Source organism: Manacus candei, unplaced genomic scaffold (genome assembly GCF_025592945.1).
Source record: "Manacus candei isolate 608988 ecotype Guabito, Panama unplaced genomic scaffold, ASM2559294v1 h1tg000093l, whole genome shotgun sequence".
NCBI classification, from domain to species: domain Eukaryota; kingdom Metazoa; phylum Chordata; class Aves; order Passeriformes; family Pipridae; genus Manacus; species Manacus candei.
In genome coordinates this window covers 928,082-943,048 of record NW_026138141.1, presented here as the reverse complement: position 1 = coordinate 943,048, position 14,967 = coordinate 928,082, and the positions used below count along the sequence as shown (strand labels likewise).

The 14,967-nt window shown below is 39.8% G+C and overlaps 1 protein-coding gene across 1 annotated transcript in view; it reads right to left on the bottom strand.

The window, feature by feature from the left end:
* FREM1 (FRAS1 related extracellular matrix 1) overlaps positions 1-14,967 on the bottom strand; it is a 68,585-nt gene that overhangs the window by 28,731 nt on the left and 24,887 nt on the right. The window contains exons 14-24 of the mRNA XM_051768167.1: positions 14,265-14,473; positions 13,374-13,467; positions 12,680-12,932; positions 10,812-11,009; positions 9,366-9,551; positions 8,207-8,403; positions 7,180-7,408; positions 5,456-5,600; positions 2,990-3,131; positions 1,411-1,606; positions 375-639 (exon numbers count right to left, since the gene is read on the bottom strand). Of these exons, the coding sequence (XP_051624127.1) occupies positions 375-639; positions 1,411-1,606; positions 2,990-3,131; positions 5,456-5,600; positions 7,180-7,408; positions 8,207-8,403; positions 9,366-9,551; positions 10,812-11,009; positions 12,680-12,932; positions 13,374-13,467; positions 14,265-14,473 (2,114 nt within the window). The remainder of the gene's footprint in view (positions 1-374; positions 640-1,410; positions 1,607-2,989; positions 3,132-5,455; positions 5,601-7,179; positions 7,409-8,206; positions 8,404-9,365; positions 9,552-10,811; positions 11,010-12,679; positions 12,933-13,373; positions 13,468-14,264; positions 14,474-14,967) is intronic.

Genomic DNA, 14,967 nt, shown 5'->3' with positions numbered 1-14,967 from the left:
CAGCATCCAGCTGTGGCAAGAAACCAAAGGAAAATTCCACAAAGTACATTCTTAGTCTTTCTCTCCCACTTAAATCTTGACAGCTGTGTAGCCTGAATGCTATAATAATGTTGAAGCTAGTATAATTAAGTAAATATGGCTCTGGCTATGTTTTCAGCATTAATGACAAAATGCATAATGTGACAAAGCAGTCACAACTACAACGTATTGTATAAGCAATATATTTGCTATATAAATATTGACAATTCACATAGATATTCCAGCTCTTTTTAATAATTTGGTTTGGGATTTTTTTTGTTTGTTTTGTGCAAAATTTTTAAATACCCCCAAAAATTCAAGGGGAAGAGTTTGGGGGATGGGGTCATATACCTTACCTGAATGTATCTTCAAGAACAGCTGCTTTTGTGCTGTGAACGTAGCAGACAATCTGTCGTGCTATATCCATTTGACTGAAATTTGTAATGGGGATGCCAGGATAGCTGACATATTCTATTTGTCCATATTGGGGTGGGGAGGTTATCACATAAAGGAGCTCCTCTGGCTTGTCAGTCCCATCCAGTGCAAGGAGGACATTGGTTGTGATGTAGCCATGATCTCCTTTTGGCACTCTGAGGAGTTTCATAAAAACTGCAATGTCTCCTGCAGGATAGACAAAGCAACACTAAAATTGCCATAATGAACTTGTTGATCTCTTGTGCATTATTTAGCCACAGGCAAGCCATCACCAGTAGAAAAATCGCAGGACTGTAGGATTATAGAGAAATTCAGCCTGAAAGGGACTTAAAGATGTCTTTAGTACAACCTTCTGCTCAAAGCAGGGTCAGCTGTGAGACCAGCCATAACCACATTGCTTGGGGCTTTATCCCATTGAAAACTGCCAAGGATGAAGAGAGTACAACTTCTTTTGACTATTCTTCCAGTCTTAGAAATGTCAGGTTAACCTTTAGCTTTCTAATAGGGATGCGATAAAAGAAGAGAGACCATAAGACTGTAGACTAAAGAGAGAGAAGAAGACAGAGCTCTGTCTATCTGTCTGGGAGACAGAGCTGTTTCCAAACAGTCTTTTGCCTACCCTTTTACATTCTTGCCATTTTTCTTTGCTTTGATTTACTCAGACATAAAGCTATTTTCTAAAGCGTATTTTCAGCTCAATTTCAAAAGTAGCTGGGAGTCCTGGGAGGCAAGGTGCAACACGTTGCCATCAGCAGTGCCTTTTCAAATCCCAGGACCACTTCTTCACCAGCAGGAACATCGAGGCTCTGGCCAACAGTGAAATCCAAGCAGTCAGACTTACAGGATCTGCAGAGAGACTTGCCAGGGGCCTATATAGTGCTCAGGAAAGGATCAGAACACATACTCAAATATCTTTGTTTCAGAAACAGGCACTGTAAAACTCTGGTAGATGTTTACCCTTTTCCATGTCCTTGACATTTATGTAGAAGTCCACAGCTGGGGATCTGTTGTACCCATCCCAGAGGTAAAACGTGAAGCTGTCTTGGTTCTTGGACCCTACAGCTCCTGTATGGACATATCTCACAAGGTTCATATCCAGCTCTTCCTGAGTGCATGCCATTCCAGTTCGGAGAGTGACCCAGCCTTGTCCTACCTGGAAAGAACAAACATCCTTCATTAAATAGATAGTTTCCCAGGCATCCTCCCCAGTTAATTGTGTTTCTTTTTAGTTATGTACACTGTTAGTGGCAGCTACTTGGCTTCACTTCTAAGATATAGACTCTTTCCTCATAGTATGTTTTGAAGGGCAGCAAATAGCTGGAGTTGTTTCCAAGCAGATATAAGGCTGGAGAAAATACAGTGATAATTAATAAAACAGAGTAATACGGAGTTTAGGCACTTCTACTATAGGAAATAAATTCCTGTACACTTCTCATTAATACACCAACAAGATGAAAATGAAATGGTCCCTGACTCAGCTTGCTATGTTTTCTATTTCTTAATTTCACAAAGCTGCTCTTGGTTCTACCCAAAATCATCCCTGAAAGGATGTCAGAAATGAACCTATGGGGAACTTCAGGGAAGCGCAGAAATTTAGCACCCCAGAGGTCCTCAGCTGCAAAAAAATTAACTATCCTATAAAATTTCCTGCTTTTCTGGAAAAAGTGTCATACCCTAAGTTGGACTGATCCACGTAGTTGACATTTAGTCTGCAGGAACAGCATTACTAGCTTTGGGGCAAAGGTTATCAAGGACAGAGAGCTTAGATATATGCGTGTACCCTACATGTTCAAATTGACAGACTCCAGTTAGTAGCTGCCTCTCACCTCAGTATATGGGACCCCTTTAATTCACAAGTCTTGTGTGATCCACAGATCCATGTAGGGATCCAAAATCAAAATACTTTCCAAGGTCAGGGGTTTTAGAAGTGGATTTTTTTTCTTTTCTATATGCATGCAATTTAAAAGAGGCATTTTTTTCTATCTTGGTTCCTCTTGCTTGTCTTCGGTCAATAGATGATCATCTCTCCTTCCATTTCTAATCTTATTTTTTGCCTTTCCTCTTGCTATACCCTTTCCATCTTCTTTCCCCTTCCTTCCTCTCATACTCTTTTTCTAACTCATGAGTTATTACTCACTCTTCCACATACAACTCCCTCTGTGCTTTCTGAACACTGAAGTAAAGGTTTATTTTGATTTGGTTTTTATCAAGGACTTTCCCCCCTGCCCTCTCCCAGCTTTGATGCTTGATTTTCCCCTTAGTGGGCTGATTATCCCAGCATCTCTCTCCACTGTCACCTCAGATGATCTGCCATGCTTTTCACTCTCCTCCTGTTGAAGATCTGGGCTTTTAGTGTCAAAGCCTCTGGGAGAGCATCATTCTTTGATTTAAATGTTCCTTCAACAGTCAAACTCGCCACAGCTGTCTACATCAAAATATGACAGACATTTGGGAGAAAAGGAAGATGAACTTCATTCTAGCCTAAAAAGAAAGAGTTCTTTGCATGCCTGCTTTTTGTTGAAGTACAAAGACTAACCTTGAGCTGAAGCTGACCATTTTCTGGAAGTCTTTCAAAGAAGTAGTAAATTCTCTCCCTGGGGGTATCTTTATCTTCCGCTGACAGAACAGCACTAGAAACTATTCGAGTTTCACCTATATTCACCTCTATATCATTCTTCCTGCAAAAAATAAAAGTCATGTATTGATGCAATAAAAGGAACCTTTTCAACATGTGATTTCTCTGCCAGGAATATGGATTACCCAGATGTTGACAGAAATGACAACTGCAAAAAGAATAGAAGGGGGGTGTGCCTATTTCAGCTCAAAAGAGAAAAAAAAAGCAGTGTAGGCAACCTTCTCCTTACAATGGTGAAAAACAACAAAGCAGACACTTACAACAAACTGGGATTTACTACGTCTGTCTTATTCCCCTTCTGTTTACCGTCATACAATTTGTAAGAAGAGGACAATGTAAACAAATAGGCTGCTTTATACAGTACTACTACTACAGACCACAGCAATATTGGCTCTAATGTTCACTAGGGAAAAGACTGACTTTCAAATAACTAGTATTTTACTGTTCACCTTTACTTATAAGAGACACAATAAAGGTCTAACTGGCTTCTTCTGTATGCTCCTTCTAGCACCCACATCTCATCTCGAGAAGAAGTTCTCAAGGGAATGTGTGAAAGCTTTACATTCCCCAAGGGCACTCCCTGCTTTAGGATGCAAGCCAAGAGGTGACAAATTGAGCGTCTGGCAATCACTGTGAATAAGAGGCACTGTTTGCCAGCCAAAAATATCCCATCCCAAGTTCTTCAGTCTGTAACTAATGGAGATGAGAACTGAAAATCCCTGAGGTGGAAAGGGCTCCCAGATCAAAAGGTGAGAAAAAGCTTACAGGTATTGTCAAATGGTCACCTAGAAAACACTGCAGTACCTTAAGGAAGTTTGCACCCCACAGTAAAGATGTGGAGACCGAATGTGGCAGCTAAACCACTTCAGTGCCAAACTGAATGTTTCCTTAAAGCACTTACTACTTAACTACTGGCAGCATACCTCATCTCAGTGGAAGAGTAACAGGAATGAGGCAGTAACTTCATAAAGAAATAGCTATTTTGCAAGTAGATGGCTCACTCTGTGCTACTGTTCACCATAGAAATGGCAAATGGTGAGACCTAACATCGCCAGACAAGGCAGCAACAGTTTCTGGATCTAGCTGGGCAAAGCTAAAATCACTCGACTTCTTGCATTCATCATCTTCTTTCAGAGAGAAAGGGTGGAAAATGACATCAATCTATAGCACATGAGGAACAAATAGACAATTATCAGTAATTATCACTACACCATATATGAATACATAAACTGTACGCTTTATTCTAACAAAAAAATGGATGTTCTCTTGTTAGCATTATGTGGTCACTGATAATCTTTCAACTAAAAAAACTAACATTTGTTATTGCAGGAAGCTCTACATGGTAAACAAAACATAAAAAATTCTTTTCAATGGGAAATATAAGTCTGATCTGAAAATAGGCCAAATATTCTAAGGGATCAAAAATTTCCACTTTAGTGGCAGCCTGCTTAACAGGTTGCAAGTTGTTTCTGAAATGCAAACATCAGAGGTTCAGACCTATACCCCTGACACCTTTGGGCTCTAAGTTTCCCATCTGCCTGTCTGGGGCTGGAAAACAGTCACAAGGATGGAGGCCCTGATGTTCTGTGACAAGTTATCAGTTAAAAAAATGGGGATCCCAAGAGATGAGCTCCTTTTTAAAATGTCCAGGAGGTTTGGCTCTCTTGATGCCAGCTGCCTGTCTACAAATGATCTGCCAGGCAATTTCTGATCATGTCTAATTCATTTATGACCCTTAGTTTTGAAGCATAAGGGAAGTTAGTGTGTACCTTTCCACAAGTTGAATTATGTTTGAGCTTTAGAATATATAGAAGAAGAGAATCATTCATCTGAAAGCCTTTCCCATGCATCAATTTTGTGGATTCTTTCATGCCAAAATCCAGAGTTGCTTTCAGAGAGGCATTTTAGGCAGGTGTTTTTCTCAGGGAAAGGGAATACAGTACCACGGTGGTCAAGGTTCAGCAGAGGTGCATGAAGATCAGGGGGGTCTGGCAAACGTTTTGAAGCAACTTGTGAAAGATGCAACAAGCATGTTCCCCCACCACCACTCCTTTTTTTTTTTTTTTCACTCCATTTAATATTGATCAACATTAAAGCATGCTATTCTTTCATTAATTTTTTTTTTTAAACAGGCTGATAAGGACCTAGATTGGCGTCAGTCTGTGACTAGTTATGGCTTCTTCTTGCAATCAGTCACCGAGGACATGGTTTGATGGTGAACATGGTAGGGTACTAGTTAACAGTTGGACTTGGTGATCTTAAAGGTCTATTCTGACCTTAAGGATTCTATGATTTGCTGTTTTGATCACTTTTCCATCGTTTTGTCTGAACACATTCTTCTGTCAGAGACAGGAACATGTGACTTACTTGCTCAGCAGTGGTTTCTCATCATTAACTGGAATGACCTTTACTGAAATGGTTCTGAGGACTTTATGTTTTCCATCTGATAGCTGGATTTTAAAGCTGTCAGTGAGGTTTTCAGAGTTGTCATGCATGTACATCAGCTTCATTCCTATATGGGTTGGGAAGGGGGAGAAAAAGAAGAGAGAAAGAGAGGGAGAGACACACAAAGAGAGAGAGAGAGAGAGAGAGAGAGAGAGAGAAATAGAAAATAAAACTAAATCTGACTCCTGCAAAATATGTCACATCATTTCACTCTACTTCTATCACTCTTCTTCTATCTCCCTCCCCTATGCCCTGGTCAACGTAAACTTGCTTTCAGCTACCAGAAGTTTGGTAAGCCACTGCTGTTAATTAATCTAACAACATACTATTGAGTCAAAGTCACCAGTCTGACCTAAGTAAGAAGTGACTCTCTTCCAAAAGAGGTCTCAGTCAATCTGAAAAAGACACATTCTTCTCTTCTCCACATTCCAAATAACTTTGACTATAGAGAGAGTGAGATTGTCAGGCAACACTTTTCTGTGCTCTAAATAATCCTCAAGAAGCTTTAAGGAAGCATTGGGAAGGACAGCTGGTCTTGTGTCTATGACCATGTACAGTCAGAAGTTCTGAGCTGGAGGTGGCTTGTTCACCGTTGTGGACAGCAAAAGGGAGAGAACAGCCAAGGAAGAGAGTCAAAACTAGGATTTGGGAAGGCTGAGGAATTTGAGGTGGACACTTGATATTTCTCAATGTTCACATTAGACAGGCAGAGAGACAAAAAAATCTTTCCTCGTTTTTTTGAGGGCTGAACTGAAATTTGAGTGGCAGTATTGAGTTCATGTCTTTCTTTATATTGATAGATTCCACATTTCACTAAATAGCCACAGTCTATCTAGTGAAGAATCTATTATATTCTTGGCAGTGTTAAATAGAATTTTTGATTACATGTACTAGAAAGGGATTTGCGGCTTCAAAGCAGGTTGACTGATCATGCTAAGCTATAGACCCCCAGTTCACACCTTTATTGTTAGACATATGGAGGTATATCACAGTCTTTCAATATCTAAAGGAGGCTTATAGGAAAGATTTTTTACCAATGCCTGTAGTGACACGAGGGGCATGAGTTTTAAACTGAAAGGAGGTAGGATTAGGTTGGACATGAGAAAAAAAGGATTCAAAATAAGGTGGTGAGACACTGGAACAGTTTGTCTAGATTAGTTGTGGAGGCCATGTCCCTGGAAGTGTTCAAGGTCATGTTGAACAGGGCTTTGGGCATCTTGGTCTAGTGGAAGATGGCAGGGTATGTGGACTAGGTGCTCCTTAAAGGTCCCTTCCAACCCAATGATTCTACGGTTCTGTGATCACTTAGAGAAATACTTAAACCCAAGATCAGTTAATGTGTCTCTGCTGTCTCTGTTTTAGGTGCTGTCAAACATTTAGAAATCTGCTTGATGATATGTTACATTATTCCCTTTTTTTCCCCAAGGCATATTACTATCCTTTCTGACACATAGGTCTCTCAGGATGATTTTATTGATAGATCCTAGAAACAATAGACAACAACAGCAATATGTCAACTTCCATTACCAAACACTGTCTGGAAAATACATAAGGCAAGTGCATAAATAAGTGATGAAAGTTTCTTAGTGTGCCACTTGCCTCATTAAAGAAATGAAAGACCAATGTCAGAAGAATGCTGCACCTACCATTCTTCAGTAGCTCCATGGAAAAGTCATGAACAAGCAACCCATGGCTGTGGTGATTGTGGTTAATTAACTGTTTATAGTGTAGAATATCATTGCCATGGATTCCATTAATAAGGAATCCGTACCAGGGCCTCTGCACAACCCTAAATACCAAATGGTCTTGAGGTACATCCAGGTCAATCGCATTGATAACCGAGAGATCCAGCTCTTTCATCTCCCCTTCTTGAACCTGAACATGAAAGAAAAAATATCCAATCCTTTTACATAAAAGGAAATAATAGAATTTCATCGTGGTTTCCTAAGTAGGGGCAAGTGTATCTCTTTGTTTCCTCCACCCCTTTCCCAGTAGCTTTTTGACCTGGCTACTGATTTCAACCAGTTTAAGAGACATAGAGAAGTAAATGGCTACAGTGATGAAAAGAGAATTTGAGATGAGTTCATATATGCCCCAATTAAACAAAAAGATGTTAGATAAGTCAGTGTCAAATCAAGTGCTCAGAAATGCACAAAGGAGAAAGCCTTTAAATACATAAATATATCTAAAAATACAGATGCATATAAATTTATGCATATACATGCACTTTTTACTTTACAGTAAGATTAGCTAACACTGCCCTAGAATGGTGCTCACAGAGTGATTTATATGAAAAACAACCTTCAGAGAGGAGAAAAGCTATGCCAGGAACAAAAAAATACTCTGTGGAAAAATTGTAAAAGCTCTTGAGAAACCATAAGAAGCATAAAGATATTTCTGTTTTCTAGATGACTTATTTGTTTAAAGATTTGAACCTTTTCTTTTACTTAACCGCAGATTTTCAGAAAAAGCTATGAACTGCTTCTATCCCACTGAAGCTCTGTCTAGCAGGTTTACATAGGATTTAGCTGGGCTGTTTCCTGAACTAGGCTGACTACACAAAGAAGGGGAAAGTTGCAGAGGAACAGGAGTCAGAACAATGTTCTTATTGATATTAAAGAGTCTCTTCTGTTTAAAATAATTCTATGACAGGCATTTTGCTTATTTCCTTACAGTAATATTCCTGGCTATGAATTCTGGGACTTCGTCATTGGTTGGGGTGATCAGCACAAAAAATGGAGTCTCTGCTGAGCGATGCAACCCATCAGTGACATAAAGTACAAACTTGTCCTCTGTTGGCTCCATTCGCATATGCCTGGCTTGTACATAGTTTATATTCATGGCTTTCAGGTGCTTCAGCTGAAACGAAGCTAGAGATTTTAAAAAGAAAGAGTTAGCACAATCTTTTCCTGCCCTCTAGTCATATATATCATAAAAAAACTTTGAAACTGTCCTTTTTCAAAGAATAAATAGCTTGGATAAGTTCTCAGTCGTTTTTTGGCTCTAAGAGTTAGTTACACTGCAGGACACATGCCCCTCCCCAAAACAAAAATACATCATTCTGCTTCTGGTGGGACTGTACATATTCATACTTCTCAGTTTCATCTGAAAAACCGAGCCCACATAAAAACAATTCAAAATAACAAGTAGGAAAAGGTCTAAGGTCCATGATTCCTTGGCAGTGCTAGGTTAATGGTTGGAACTGATGGTCTTTTCCAAGCTAAATGATTCTATGATTGTATGATTCTCATTACACTGTTTTTTGACCTACAGATGAGAAAAATGGGGATAAAAGGCTCAGTGATTACAGGTTTCCAGCTCAAGAAACTGGTAAAAGCCGGTAGCATTACAAAGCATAACACAATCCATTCTGCTGATGGTGAAACGATGTTTGAAAGTGGGCAAGGGAAGAGACCCAAGTCAACCACCGTCTCTATCGCCTTTGTAACTTTGCCTTGGAAACCCATATGAGACCTGGTTTACTACACTTAAATGACAAATGTATTGGTGAAGGGACATGTGGGAGATTTTCATGGGGGAGTGAAGTGAGAGGCAGGAAGAGCAGATTAATGTCCTATATTGCCACTTTTAATAGACTGCAGCTGGAATGCATAAAACAAGGCTTGGCTTGTTTATTTCAAGAGCCAATTTTTCACATTTGCAGGGCTGCAGTCTCCCTTTGAACTCCACCCACACAGTCCCACTGCTCTTCATTTGCCAGCACCTGCTTCCCTAAATGAACCCATATTAATGCCCACACCTGCAGCTGCACCACCAGAGCCCACAGCACAGCCCTCCATCTGCTTGATTACCACTAATTGTTAAGACTTACCTATACTTATTCCAATGTTGCTCTTCTCAAACCCAGGAGAAGGCAGTATATTTTCAATGTAACCAAACTGGGGAGGAGAAACCAACACAAACTCTAAGTCATCTGCAGTGGTGTCAGGGTCAGTGGCAAACAAGTGGTTGGTTGTAAGGACTGCGGAGGAGCCCTCCTCCACCACAAAACTTGCACCTGCACACAAACAATATGATACTCATTATTGCTTATTTAGCTCATTTCACTGTTGTTTTTGTTAACAAGAGTGGAAATAATAACTAAGGGGGGAAATACAACAAATGCTTAGTTACTGGAGGGTTTTGGTTTAGAATCTTTTTCTCTTCTTTCGCTGACAGCTCTGCTCTTGCTATCACAGAAGTAGAGAAGAAGAGGATCATGAAATTATTTTACTGATAAGTTATTAGGTATGGTTTATATACTGCTCAAAATCAGCAGTTACCTCTGTTTGTCAGAGCATTAATTTCACGAGTCCTGTTAAGAATTGCTCATAATGAACAATTTTTCATGCATCACTGCTTAATTTCCCTGCTGGGACAATGCTTCATTTCCAGAACACTACTTGGGTGAGAGCCCGCAAGTTACAAAACTACTCATAGATATGCTTAAATATTCTCTGAGATACCTAATATATACCTTACAAATATATGCTCATGAATATATACCTTACAATATATGCTTACAAACAAATGACATTGAAAAACACAAACATATGGCAAACATACCTTTAATATGTATACCGGAGACCTCATAAAAAGCCCAGGAAATCAATGGAGATTTCACACAAGGGGCTGTTGTTGGACTAAATGTACGTTATCAACTCTATTTCCATTTTAACTGGGTTTTTTCTATTCTGAAGACTCCTAGTGAAAATGTAGCTTCATGTCTATTAATATACAGCCTATCTTTGTCTTTATTCACTAAAAGAATTAAATATAGGTAATATAGGTAATAATGCTTCTCTCCATATAAGGCCCAAATTTCTTTTATATACTTTACATGCAAAGGTAGATAGATATTTATGTTTATGCTTTTGCACTGTAAAAGCCTGACAGTTGCTGGACCCTGAACTCAGTTCATGGACAAAATATTGATCACTTTTACCTAGGCATAGCTTATATATGCAGCAGTGGGCATGTAGAGATGTAGGGGAGCAGATCCGAGCACTCCCATCTCTAACTACATGACTTAGGTATACGGCTGAAGAGCAACGAGCAGTTACTCATACTCACACTGGCAGTTGGACTGGGTGGTTGCACTGCACTAGCAAAAGAAAAAAAAAGATGGAAAAAATTCTGATCCAAAACTTTTATATGTTGATCTCAGCTGACTCTCTCTAATGCTAAAAAGCAAAGAACAAAAAACTACCCTGAGTCTTTAGCCATTACAGTACTGCGTAGCCCACTTTATAATGCCATAGTGAGAGGAAGCTTTCACCAGTTGCAATAGATGGAGGCTGGTTGTCCACTGGAAGTACAGTGATGTTAAGGTCATACACAGGAAATGGATCACGAGGTGAAACTGGAGGAGGAAGAGGTCCATCATAACAGCAGTCTTTCACATCTAGGCCAGCCTCACCATCAGAGACAATGAAGGTTAAGATCTCAATGGAAGGAGTCAGGCCGATTTCCCCACCTGAAAAAAAATACTGAGGTTTAGAAGAAATGTTTTACTGAAAGTTCACGAAGAATAATCTTTATCCTGAAAAGACAGTCTTCAGTATTCAAAGTCAGAAGTAAAAAGAACACAAGAGCAAAATTACAGGAATTCTTGATTCTGCCTGGTGGGGGTGCTGTTTGTTTAGGGATTTGGTTTGTTGTTTCTAATTAATTTTAACCAGCTCACTTCTAAAGTAAGACAGTGTAGAAAAGAGAATAAGTGTTATTATTATTACAAATAGTTATAAATTTATTATTACAATGTTATGATATTTCATTACTGTAAAATGGTTACTAGTTCTCATGATTATGTTCTTTGTGCTCTAAGGCACGTGCAAAATATACATTGTGCAGAAAAAGAGCCTTTTCTGCAATCCTTCTTGAAGAATGTAGGAAAATCTTTCTTTTTATACACGCTCTCTCTATGACAAATGGTAATACCCATACTCTTCCAGAAGAAAACTTTTTTGTATACCAAGTAGTGTATGTATTCCTGTGTGCCTCTAATCCCTGCAAAATGGACTACAACAAGGGCTGTGCTTTGTTACTGAACTGTGTATTATGTCTATGTGTAATGACATTCAAAATGTGGGCTAATACACAACTGGGAACTGCCCCCCCTTGCAAGAAGCATCTGTGACTCAGAGTTTTCTGGCTCTCAGCACTTCTGGCAGCCTGTGTCTTGCATTGCTGCAAGATATTACTAATTAACTGCCTGCAAAGGAAAGGCAGTGACTCCCACACTCTCTTGTGATATCTACCAGCAGCACATTTAATGTGTAGAAATTTGGGAATGAAAAACGCAAGCAAGTTTTACCCTTGAAGGTAAAACTTCATTGCCCCTGCAAAATACTGTCATTGAAATACAGTTCCTGGTATCTTTAGGACACAGGAGAAAAATTTGTTGTGGGTGGTCATAATCAAGACTTCCTTCTCAAATACCAGCTGTTCATTTTAGACAGTGCCAAGCTTGAAAATATCACATCTATCTTTCATGCTAACACAAAATTACAGAATAATTCAACAGAAAACGAGCACCTAAATAAAGCTGTTAATCAGAGATGTAGAAAATGCTAATGAAAGTATAAAATTAATAGGAAAGGAAGTTAGCTTGATTTCTGTGTATTAACAATAAAAGTATTAACAATAAAACCACAATATAACACCTTTTTAGCACTGTGTTTCTCATGAAGATCAGAACTTCATTTATCTTATGATGCAGAAAGACTATGAACTGTCCAAAAGTAGATATCCTTCTAGATTGGAGAAACAAGTAAGAAGTACCAAAAGGGTTTTTTACTGTCATGAAACACATAAAAATACTCTAGTTTGTACCTAACATAATAATAATTTTTTTAAAAAAGCCCAAGACATTTCGTTAGCAACAGTGAAAGAGATGCTCCAGGATTACGGTGCTTTCATGTACTTGTTCTAATATAATTTTCAGTTGAAATGTGGATTTCGAGAACATTTGGTAGTTGTCTATCATCAGCTCTCTTCTGAAGTCAGTTTACTTTTTTTCCTAGCCACAACATGTGGTTCTTCAGCAGTTCCTGCTGAACTTGTGCAAAGGAATGGATTCAGGTTAAGATTTTTTTGCTAAAGCCTCTCTGACCACCTTCCACTGTAGTTCTGTCCTTAACTCACTAGTGTGCTTGTACGTGACTAAACCGGCGATGACATCAGCTTGGGAGAAATGATCCACAGCAACACCAGCTTTCCTCACTACCCCGTGGTAGGGCTGGCGAGGCAGCATAAACATCAGTTTCATGTCATCACTGTCTGCATCTGTAGCAGAAATGTACTCTGAGGAGATGACCACTTCTTCACCCTCCAGGCAGTGGAGCACAGGAACAAGGCCTGTTCGCATAACAGGTAGCTCATCATTCACAGGCAGCACCTAATCAGAAGAACAATTTAAGAATTTTTTATTTTTCACTCCAGTGAAAATCAGTTGTTTCAACATACTGCTTTGCCACCCAAACAGTATGGTGTCAGTGTCAGAGTACACTGAACTTTCTCTATAAACCCAAAGAAACCAGCTGAATTAAAAATAAGAAGACAAAAGTAAACCAAACTAGACAATTATAGTTTAAGTACAAAGTGAGTAATTCCAGATAGAATAACCCACGCTAGAGTAAGAACAAATGCCTTTAAGCTAGTGCAAGTCAAAGTTCCTCTCAAATTTGCCACATGAATCTGAAAGCTAGGGTTGAAATAGAAGCTTAACACATCCATTATCTTCCAGTTTACAAGGGAATGCAAAGACTTTCAGAAGTCAAGATTAAAACCCTTTGCCTCTACACAGGCAATAGCTTTCAGAAACATGCAATGCACTGACCTTGACCTGCAGGATGAACTCAACAAAGTGGATGCCATCTGTGGCTGCAAAGAGAACATCATCAGTGAGAGTCTCAGAGCCATCATGACGATATCTGTGAAAAAAAATTAAAGAGCTACACAGATTTCTCACAGGAAAAAAAGAGAAGCTATGCTTTCTGGTCATGCCCTACAATGTGTATAAAAAACTGCTACCTGTGTCCCTAATACTGCTGATTCTGGATCAGAGTATCTCCAGAGGGCTTTTGGGGTCTCTTACAAGAAGAAAAGCCCCAAGGTAAACCATACATCAGTTGGGAAAAAGGTTTCCCTGTGGCTCTGTCATCTATGTCCTGGCTGCTTGTGAGGTGTTTACCAAACATTTATGTTCTCACTGTGGTAAGTGCCCACTTTGACTAACAAATGGAAATAGAGTCAGAGAACTCTAACTCTGCATGCATGCAGAAAATTGTCTTGGTCTTGCCACAAATAGAAAACCAAAATTTTAATCTACAGGTTAATCAGTGTTAACACAAGTTTTCTTGTAAACTACGCAAGTTTAATAAACACACAACTTTCTTAAAAGAAAAAAGCTTGCAACTATTGCCTTCTTCACAGAAACTGCATGGCTGAATATAAAATATGCCTCCTTATCTGCATAGGCCAGTGCTTTATAGAGAAACCTCTCTACATCAGGCATGGGTGCTAACTCCCGTTTCCTGGCCACACAACAGCTCGTTTGCATGGTGACATTGCAGTCTCAGGGAATCTTGGCCTGGAGCAACTCTGCCAGAGCTGTGCTATGGTGAACATTGCTAGCTGTAGCCTCTGCACCTTGCACCACTTCACTGGTAGGCTTTTGCTCATCCGACTGAGACTCAGCCGCACAAAAGACAGCCACCACTCTTCTAACCTGACTGCCAGAGTACGCAGGTCCTCACAGGAAAGCCTGTTGCCTTCATTCATGGGAATGCCATCCAGCTCCACCACCCCATGCTGAGGCTGCCTCTGCAGGAGTAGGAGGAGATGCTCCTGTTTTGTGTCCACATCAGAGATGAGAATGTGTCCCTCTGTAACAGGGGCCAGGCCACCCTCTTCCACTCTCAAATGGCTTGTCAGAACCTGCAGGGAGGAGAAATGCTGAGCTCTCTTTTCTACTGCACCTCCAAACATACACTGAACAGGGCAATTCCCATTTGCTCTGATATAAGGATGTGTGCCACCTTTAAAACCAAAATGCCAAATACTCTTTTCTGCTGTGTTAGAAAAACGTAGGAGTTTACCCGTAGTGGGCCATGATATGTTTTTCCCAGTTCTCATCCCATTCATGGAGGCTCCTGGCCTCCATAGGCAATAAGCAGTTTTGCTAACCAGGATGTGACATACGTGTTTTTGACCAGATACACAGATGCCAAAGGTAGTCCACAGTTTATTTAGGACAAAATATCACACTGCACACTCATCAGACTTCACCTCCCCCTTCCATCCCAATGCAAGCCACGTGCAAGACACTGAAAACCTGATCCCACGGAAGATTTATTTTTTTATCTCAGTCAAATCAGGATATCTCTCTATATTTCTGTTTCAACATGAAGCAATTCCCAAGTCCTTCACCC